This window comes from Carassius gibelio, chromosome A13, assembly GCF_023724105.1.
Source record: "Carassius gibelio isolate Cgi1373 ecotype wild population from Czech Republic chromosome A13, carGib1.2-hapl.c, whole genome shotgun sequence".
NCBI classification, from domain to species: Eukaryota; Metazoa; Chordata; class Actinopteri; order Cypriniformes; family Cyprinidae; genus Carassius; species Carassius gibelio.
The window spans coordinates 10,586,487-10,596,480 of NC_068383.1; the positions used below are offsets into that span (position 1 = coordinate 10,586,487).

Genomic DNA, 9,994 nt, shown 5'->3' on the forward strand with positions numbered 1-9,994 from the left:
CATTTTCAAATCTGGCTCATAAGAGTGATTCGTTCTGTAATCAGACATGACTTGTCAAAACGTTCTAAGAGCAACTTTTATGTTTTGGTGAACCAGTGGCTAATCCCTATTATGTGGTACCAAGAGTATTTTGGCAGGGATTTTTTAGCAAAAAACATGGTTCTTAGTTTCTAATCTGAATATGATAAATGACATATTGAAACACATGAAATACAATTATATAGTGTTTTATTTGTAAAAATGGGTACAGGAAGAGTAAGATATTTCTGATACATCTCATAACTACAGCTTATATCTGAGCTTTCCATCAAAGTACAAGGTTAATAATTTATAGTGTAATACAGCAATATAGTAATTTGATCACCTTTTCACACAGCCTGATGAAAATTAAATGCAAATAAATAAATCAAATTGGACAATTTACCCATTTTAAATGTGCTCTGATAGTCTTAAATAAACGTAGATTTTAAGACATTAGTGTGCTGAAAATTTTTGTGCTGTTGCTTTGCATCAAGCTAAACAGTGAAAAGTACTACAGTTTCACAGAATATTGGTCCATTGGAATTTCTAACCCATTCACACATTTGTTGCTTACTATTGTGAGACCGATGTGTTAAGATGGTTTACGGCAAGCCTCTTTCTCCATTACATGTGTAAGCCGATACTTGCTCTGCTGTCCAACGTCAAATCCTGGTTTCCAAGTGATTACGCCTGCCGGCAGACCCTTATAGGCTATGCTTTCAGATAAGAAGGCTGCGGTTTGTAATCTCTTTGCATCAGTCCTATTTCTTTGGGTTAATTCCTCCTGCTCTGACCTAATGTCAACTAAGAGGTAAAACAGCTTGTTTTAATCAAGAAGAGTGCAGATAAAGAAAGATGAGCGGTAAACTCCCCACATGGAGAAATTAAAAGGCACTTTGCTAAAAGTATCTGTCTAGCAGCTGGTTCTTCGGAGAGTGTAAAAAGCATTTTAAACGAAGATGGCCTCTCTACTAAAATCAGATGCTGCGATACTGTCAAAATCAAACCAGTGCAATACTATAAGAAAATCACAGAATTGGACGTACTTCTGTTCAAAATATGAAAAATAAGTTAAATTAATTTTTAATTAATAATTCATGTGCATAACGTTTATCTTAAAATAAAAAAACATTTTCAAGGCAAAACGACTAAGAGTCCAGAAAGGCTATGAAATCCAAAATGGTACAAAATATATACCAAATCACACAGAGACTTTGCACAGATAATGAACATATCTACCATATTTCCTATGATATATTCAATATTTGATTAATAGTAGAAGTGGTAGTACTATATTTAATTTAAATTTAAATTTAAATTTAAATTTAAATTTAAATTTAAATTTAAATTTAAATTAATTAAATTAAATTAAATTAAATTAAATTAAATTAAATTAAATTAAATTAAATTAAATTAAATTAAATTTAATTTAATTAAATTTAATTTAATTTGGTAGTACTATATTAGACACACAATCAACATATCACCATGTCTGCCACTCAAAAACACATATATATTGTTGCCTTTCTGAGGAAACACTGAGGATTTGTTCATGAAGAGGTTTCAGTTTGCCAGGGGTGATCATGAAGAAGTGAAATACTTTGCAACACTTCCAGCCAGACTTTATAACAGAAGAGGTATTGTTCCTGAAAACAGACAGAAGAATGGCAAAACCTGTCCAGAGGATTTATACGACTATACTGTATATTCAGAAGAAGGATAACCTTTCTAAGAATAACTCATGATTGGCATGTTTATTGTTCATGGGCTGAGAAATGATGTGCCCTAGTGAATTTCCCATCATTGATTTCTATATTCATCTGAAGGAAGTATTTCTACTGAATGTCCTGATATACTCACCTTGGTCTGAATCATGCCATGCCGCTGCAGTCTCATCTCCTTTACTATGCCACTCACGTTAATCTATGGCAGCAACAGAAATACATACATTCAGCTGCTCATACTCAATGTTATGCTGTGTATTTAAATGAGAGTTCTGTCACTACTTATATTTAAATGAACACAAATTGTAACTTTTGGGTGAACTATTGCTTTAAGCTTGGTGCTGATTCAAAATACTCACACTTAAGTCTTTCTCAATGAGACTGAGGATGACGTCAGTGCAGATGAGGACTCCAGCTCGACCAATGCCTGCACTGCAGTGGACTATGATTGGCCCTTTAGCGTGAACAGCCCTCATGTAACGTATGAAGCGCACCAGCTGCTCGGAGGAGTGTGGTGTCCCATGGTCAGGCCATGTGGTGAACTTTAGATGCTTCACAAAATGAACGTCTCCACTCTGAAAAGGTACACAATACAATGTTGTATAACAACTTACTGTAGTAAGTTAGATTTTTGGAGATTTGGAATTTATGATATAAACTGCAAAAACAATTTTTAATCAGTATTTTTTGTCTTGTTTCCATATCTAAACATTATTAAAACATATAAAAAAAAAGAAATAAAACGAATTTTAAAATACTTTTAAATAAATTTAAGATTTTCAAAGAATATACATCCGCTGTCAGAATCTGAGTTCAAATAACTGATGAGACAACTTATTCAATAGAAAAAGCTATATTTTGAAGAAAAGACAGCCAGAAACAACATTTTGAAAATACAAATGTGTTAATGAGTAACTGATTACAAACACACAGCTTTTCACTACACAAGATGTTAATTAATGGATTGGAGTTGAATACTTGTGGATTATTGTGATGTTTTTATCAGCTGTTTGAACTCTCATCATGGCGGCACCCATTCACTACAGAGTATCCATTGGTGAGCAGGTGATATCATGCTAAAATATGAATGAAGAAACTAATCTACTCTTGGATGGCCTAAATTTTTTTTTTTTGGTGAACTATTCCTTTATGGATGTTGAAAACATAGCCTGATTGTGATGTTTAAATGGTGGCTTTTACACTGAAAAGGTTACAATAAAAAAAAAAAAAAACGTCCATCAGGTACACGCTCCTAACCTCTTTTTCCACCATCTTGATGACCTTAATGTGGAAATAGCCAAGCATCTGGTAGTTATCCAGGTGGAGCTGGTAACGGCTGGTTTCTTTGGGAACATCGAGCTTCTCGGGCCAGTACTTGTGGCATTTTACCCGGCCCCGCTCCACCTCCTGAGTCATCATGGCGATAACATCAGACTTGTTCTCCCACACCATCTGCCAGAAGTTATCCTGAGTGCCAGGCAAAGGGCCCTGAGCGGAGATGTAGAGGAGCTCCTCTGTGCCCACCTTCATACGAATGTAGCTGGCATTGACGTAGCCCTCATTCTCTCCGACAGGAACACGCGTCTTATCATCTGAGTGTTCAAACAGTTGAGATAAACAGGGATTGTAGATTGTGATCAATTATTCATACACCGTTTGAAAAACTGCTGTAATGATAAATGTGTTCCTCAGCCAAGATTTTAGTACATCTCAGCTTAAAAAAGCATGCATGTTATTTGGACATAATATAAGATAAGAAAACAACAGTTCAACTCTCTCTGACGCCTCGATTCCCACAGGACAACCTAACTTTTGAGTGCTCATTATTAAAACCAGAAGGTATACAGTTTTTTCAGAGTCATTTTAAATCTATGCCTAAGCAAACAAACACAACTCCTGTGTATTGACTATCTAATGTATGTTTCCCAAACCACAAACAAATTTTTTATTTGAAACGCATGTAGGAGATTTATACGAGGCTTCAGCATTCCTGTAATAAGGTGATTGCTGTTGTTGGCTTCGGTAGACAACAGGGTTATTAATCTGCAAACCAAGAATGCAACGTTGTTGGTTTCCCCATAGAGGAGGAACAAATTATGCAGAGGTACAACAAATAGCTCCAAATAAACAAAACGAGCTCTCAAGGTCATGCTGGCTGTTAAGCCTAAAGGAGTGAACACAGGGGAGCAGAGTGAGAAGAATATATTAGTGTATTCTCATGGTGGCATTTTGCTTCATGTAGCCCACTGAGACTTGAGACTTTGGCTGGCATTTTCAAAATAGCAACAGTTTTCAATGTGATGGTCACTTTTTTCTTTTCTTTTTTTTTTTTTGACTTGAAAAAAAAAAACAATATTGTTCGGTTTTTGTTAATTTCAGTTAAATAACATTATTACGTTAATACTTCATATAGATGAAATATATATCAAACTTAGAAAATCAGACAACCAAAAGTTTAAAGTACATATAAATGCTGTTCTTTATAACTTTTATTCATCTGAGATTGCCTGAAAAAAAAAATCACTGTAATCACTGTACACAGTAGTGTAAATGTGAACAATATCTGAATCAGAAAGCAATGTATAGTGTGAGTGCTGAAGGGACTTTAAAGGGGGCTGCTTGTGAAAACATGTTCAACAGGCACGGAAGAGGAAAAGGGCAGAAAATGAAACTGAGAGGGAAGGAGATAAACAAGGGGGGCACATGTAAGAGGAAGCGTATGTCACTAGGAGTAGGTAAATTCATGCAGAGCGGTCTCAACAATGGCTGGCATCAGGCTTCCTGAAGAAGGTTGCGGCCCTTGAACTCCCTCCAGCAATAACAGTGGTTAAGTCCCAGGGACCCTCACACTTTTCAATCCTGGGGAACAGTGATACCGTGATAATAAAGCGCCGTATTGTGCCCATTCTGTACAGAGACCCCCCTCTCTTCAATACAACTGCAGCCCACTCTCTGCATATTCGTTCTGACCCAACACATGAATGGATGTTTCCCATTAACAGTGAAAGCAGATCTATGAGTTACACATCTCCTGTTTGAATTTACATTTGCAGCGTTTTTGGTTTGTTTTAAATCGAGGGCAAACAATACCTCACGTTGCCTCTGACCTGCTTACATTTCACACCAGCAAAAACTGAATCAGTACTAACAGGATAAACGTGGCTATAGTGTGAAAATGTAACCACATGGGTGAGGAGGTCCGGAAAACCGCAAAGAGGTGGCGGATAGAGTGTGAAATACAGAGTAAAATATAGACGTCTAGAAGAGCAATGTAATCTTATATCCTGCAATGGTAGGAGATCTGGGAGTAAACAACCAGGGATTGGTTGCATTTCACTTAATTGCCGTGTCATGTGTTCCACTGTTTACAGGTAAATGTATACAGGAGTCATTCCTCTCCTCACATTCACTGTTGTCTAAAACTGAACCAATGTTCTTTGCTCTCTAATATTAGGGTGAATTTACAGTAGGCCTATATTTTTGTCAATAACGGTAGTTACAGTAATTTTTTGTAGTAGCTGAAAAAGTTATTACAAATAACTTGATTGAAATAATAATATATTAAATTATTGTAATAAAAATATTAATACAATGTAATAAAAATAAAGTTCAACAGTACTGTGACTCAGAATAATTTATTTAAAGTACTATTATAAAACTGCATACTCTTCACAGTGAACAATGCATGACAATATATTTATTTTATTTACAGTGATATTACTATCAAAAATGACTAAAGTGATTTTACTGTAAAAATGTGCATACAGTTCAATTTTTTTTTTTATTCTAAGAAATTAGAGTTTCCTGACAGTGGACAGTGTGTGGTCCCTGTGGTTGCAACATGGTGTGAAAATGTACACCCAAAAATCTATTTTATGAGAACTGAGGCTTACAAACTGTAAAACGGCAATAAAAAAATCTAACTAAAGATGGGTTTGTGGTGGATTATGAGAGAAGCAGAGGAACTTACAGGGCAGGATATCCCTGTATCGGTTCTTATCCCGGTTTTCGGGTGCTTTTCCGACCAGGCAGCTGTCTGAGGGTTTCAGATGCTCTAAAGCCTATTACAAAAAAGAGCCACACATGTTCTCTCATCAACACTCTTGAGTTATCATTCTTTAAATCAAATACTACAATGTTTATTGTAGACACTATTTTAGTATTAAAGAGAAACTACAGATTTATATTACAAACATTACAAGAAAATAAATGTGGTGGATGTGTCTGCGTGCATCAATAAGAAATAAAATATAGCTGCTTGTATTAACGTCAAAAAAATGAACTTACCATAAACTCTTTAATCAGATCTTGCTTTTCTAACAGTTCAAGGGCCTGGATGAGGGCTTTGACCCTGGAGCCAGAATACTGCCCATTCTTAGATGGAGATATCACTGCAAGCCTAGCAAGCTCCTCTTCTGACACAATTGGTTGACCTTAATGTAATAAAGTCAGGTGATTTCAGGAACTACGCAAGTCACAGATCTCTAGAATTCATTGCTTTAGAATAGCTGTGGAATTACATTGCTTAGATGGTGAAAAAAATGAGACATGAAGATTATGTAGTCTCATTTACCTGTATGAGTCACCGTCTCGGGAAGCAGTGGCTGAGAAGAACTGTCATCTTCATCACCATCCTCTTCTTCATCACTGCTCCAGCCGTCTGACTGGCTATGCTCTGTTTTCATGGCAGATTTTTCTGGATGCTCCTTCTGGGGGTCTGTCCTGAAGGGGGTACGGGGCAGGAATGAGCAGAGACCTTGACCACATTGCTACATTCCGGGGCTGTTATCATGCAAGGCTGATTTTCCTGCGATTTTTCCACCTAAAATGTAAAAAAGCTGCTAATTGCAAGTGCTACGTACTATAACAAGTGTGGCTTGTAAGCCAGCCTAACTAGAAGCCAAAGCGGTGATTATTGGGCCTGTATTTCATTAATGACTCTTTAGTGCCTCCCTGTGGCGATTCCTTTTGAGAGCTATACTAAAAAATAAAAACAAAAACCAAATGGCAATGAAATTCAGCCCTTATGACCTGGTTTATGTTTGGTGATAACAAACAGATTTATGGATAAATAACACACAGTGTAGTTTTAGTTCATTCAGAACAAACTTTCAGGTCTCATTACAGAACAATACACTTGCAGCACTCTTGATGCCAAATGTTATATAGCAGCAATATCAAAAAAAAAAAAAAAAAAATTCAGTGACACTCACCTTTCCTGAAGCATGTCTGTAACTCCCAGAGATGGACAACACCTCTGACAGGTAGGTGTACAGTTACGACTTTCCTACAGGCAAGAGATAGACAGAAAAAGGAGAAAGAGAAAGAAAGAGGAGACAGGTGATGAGTTAACTCTGCTGAGACACACTTACAGTTATCTAAGTTTCAGTGGTTTCCTCTGAGAGGAATTGGAGGCGGTGCTAATTCATTTTAAGTGAAACTTTCTAGGTGCTGAAACTATTAACTTATTAGATTAGCTTTTTGTCTACAAATCTGCTCTAGGAAGGGCTTTCAATTCACTGGAGAAAGTCATCATCTCAGTATTGTAATTTACAAGTTTAATCTAAATGATCGAGAAAAAATGTTAAAATAAATGATACCTGCTCACATTCCCCTCCATGACCAGGACATCTTGACGTCTGGAAATGATCTGCATATGTTTCCGTTTGTGATGTAATATCTGCAAATGAAGAGGACAATACAATTATTAGAACTAATATCTATAATAACTAGTTTCTAACATGTCATCACAGGTGTTTAATTAATTTAGCCTTTTAAAGTTGTGTTGGCATATATGTCTAGGAAAGGGCGACCAATATAATCAGCTGTCAAAATCAAAATTTAAATGTGATAATATATCACACACACACACACACACACACACACACACACACACACATATATATATATATATATATATAATAAAATAAAACTGAATTAATGACATGAAAGAGTAATTCATTAATGGAACTAATCAAAAGAATTGCATAGACCAAAAATAAAGTTTTTTTTTCTTCACATTTAAAAAATAATTAATCATAATTAATCACACAAAATTTGTTAAATTGACATCCTGCAATATACATAATATAATGACAAATGATGTTTACAAAATATTGTGAAGTTTAATAACAATGTAAAAGTACTTAAATTGTCTATTTTAAATTATTTTAATAAATATAGTGTATTACTGTCATGGCAAAGGAGAATTTTCAGCAGCCATTAATCAGTGTCACATGATCCTTCAGAAATCATTCTAATATGCTCATTTGATGTGAAGAAACTTTTTTTTTATTGTTATCACTGCTGAAAACTGCTTAGTATTTTTTAGGAAATTATATTTTATTGATATATCATAATTGAATAATTGATTGATGATTTTATTTTTAACACCATTTAATTGAAATAGTAAAGACAGCTATAATGTTATAGAATATTTCTGTTACGTTTGATCAATTTAACGCACCCTTGACAAATAAACATAATAATTTATTTTTAAAAATAAATGAATAAATCGTACAGACCCCAAACTTTTGAACAGTTGTGTATATTTTACATAATTAGTACTCAACATTTTGTTTAAATTGCCAAAAAATGAATTGCCAAAAAGCTTTATCAACTGAGAGAAATTTTGGTATTAATTGAACCACATATTCATCCATCAATTCATACCTTAATTAATCTGTATTTTTTTTTAATGATATATGTTGAGTGATAAATGATGCTGCCGCTCTTCATAACAGATGAGAGATAATGCAGAGGGAGCCACAGAGCAGGGCGAATGTGAATCAGGCTTGCTGACCTGCAGAATTTGATGTGATGAATTCCTGAGAGGCCTCGGCAGGGGAGCTGGAACTAGAGCAGGCTGACATGGGCAGGATGTCCCTACATAACGTCAGCTGAACAGTGCCCTCTGCCTTCCGCAAAATATCCACAACTTTACTGTGACTCAGTCCTGATACAATGATGCCATTCACCTGCACAGCATACACAGATCTGGTACACCTCTGTATGGTTTATCAATGAAAAATCACTGCTAATAATTTGCACATACCTCCAAAAGAATGTCACCTACACGTAGACGACCGTCCTGCTCGGCCACACCCCCACAACAAATATCCTTCACTCTCAGTGTGCTTCCATTGAACCCGCCCACCAGAGCAAAGCCTAGCCCACCTTTCTCAGGCTTGGTGAACTCCACCTGGAGGATACAGCTCTGAAGAAAAGAAAGGAACAGGAACATTTAGGCAAACTAAATACTGAGGCCTTGTTAACACTGCACACTAATAAAACTTGGCTTTCAAATCCAATCATAAGGACAGACTCTTCACCCTGTCATTTTTCAAGTGATGAAATCAGATCCATTTGCTCAGATCAGATTGGCCAACATTTAATGCACTACTGTTCAAAAGTTTGGGGTCGGTAAGATTGTTTTTGAACAAAGTCTTACCAAGACTGCATTAACTGTGAAATATTATTGCACATATTTTTATTTTATATTTTAAAATCATTTATCATTTTCAGCAGCCATTTCTATAGCATTCGGTGTCACATGATACTTTAGGAATCATTGTAATATACTGATTTGATGCTCCAGAAACATTTCTTATCATTATATATGTTGAAAACAGTAGTGCTACAAATGTTTTTTTGAGGAAACCGTGATTTAAATTTTTTTTTTCAAGATTCATGAAGAACAGAATATTTTTATTTGTTTGATCTATAGAAATCTTGTGTAACACTGTAAATGTCTCTTTTGATCAATTAAATGCATCCTTTTAAAGAATAATGCATAGATTTTTTTTTTTTAAATGTTATCCATCATGCTGTATTCACAAAAGGGATAGATGCATTTAGTGTTCAGAACTGCTAACTTATTTACTATGTTGTGGATGGTAAATGAGTAAATGTTACCAATCACTAAATGAAGAAAGAGAGTGAAAATGAGTGCATTTGGACACAAGGCCAGACATGCAAGTCCTGTCTGAACAAGCATCTCCTCCCATTTTGTAGGAAAGTTATAATGATTGCTGCTTGAACAGTGTAATATTAATGAATTAAGAATCTGATGCTGATGATTACAGAGGTATTTAGAGGTGAATGACATAGATTACAAAGCAAGAGTCATGTTACAGCCTAAAACAAGGCCGAGGGACAATTACCTCCTGCTCCGATGTGACAGACAGCCTTTTCCTGAATTGCATGGCACTGTCAGCGACAGGTTTAACTGTAAGAGAAATGAGAAAAAG

The 9,994-nt window shown here is 35.5% G+C and overlaps 1 protein-coding gene across 3 annotated transcripts in view; it reads right to left on the bottom strand.

Annotated features, from left to right (window-relative positions):
• Positions 1-211: 211 nt before the first annotated feature.
• The window catches only part of LOC128026118 (tyrosine-protein phosphatase non-receptor type 13), a 29,019-nt gene continuing 19,236 nt past the window's right edge, over positions 212-9,994 (bottom strand). For 2 of the 3 annotated variants that reach the window (XM_052612862.1, XM_052612863.1), the window contains 12 exons: positions 9,908-9,972; positions 8,800-8,961; positions 8,548-8,722; positions 7,346-7,425; positions 6,959-7,032; positions 6,319-6,467; positions 6,033-6,178; positions 5,716-5,806; positions 3,003-3,337; positions 2,105-2,320; positions 1,882-1,944; positions 212-1,667 (listed from right to left, as the gene is read on the bottom strand). In XM_052612862.1, coding sequence (XP_052468822.1) covers positions 1,572-1,667; positions 1,882-1,944; positions 2,105-2,320; positions 3,003-3,337; positions 5,716-5,806; positions 6,033-6,178; positions 6,319-6,467; positions 6,959-7,032; positions 7,346-7,425; positions 8,548-8,722; positions 8,800-8,961; positions 9,908-9,972 — 1,652 coding nt within the window. In that variant the 3' untranslated portion in view covers positions 212-1,571. Of the gene's footprint in view, positions 1,668-1,881; positions 1,945-2,104; positions 2,321-3,002; positions 3,338-5,715; positions 5,807-6,032; positions 6,179-6,318; positions 6,568-6,958; positions 7,033-7,345; positions 7,426-8,547; positions 8,723-8,799; positions 8,962-9,907; positions 9,973-9,994 lie in introns of those variants that run through there. The other variant, XM_052612864.1, reaches the window with a different exon arrangement.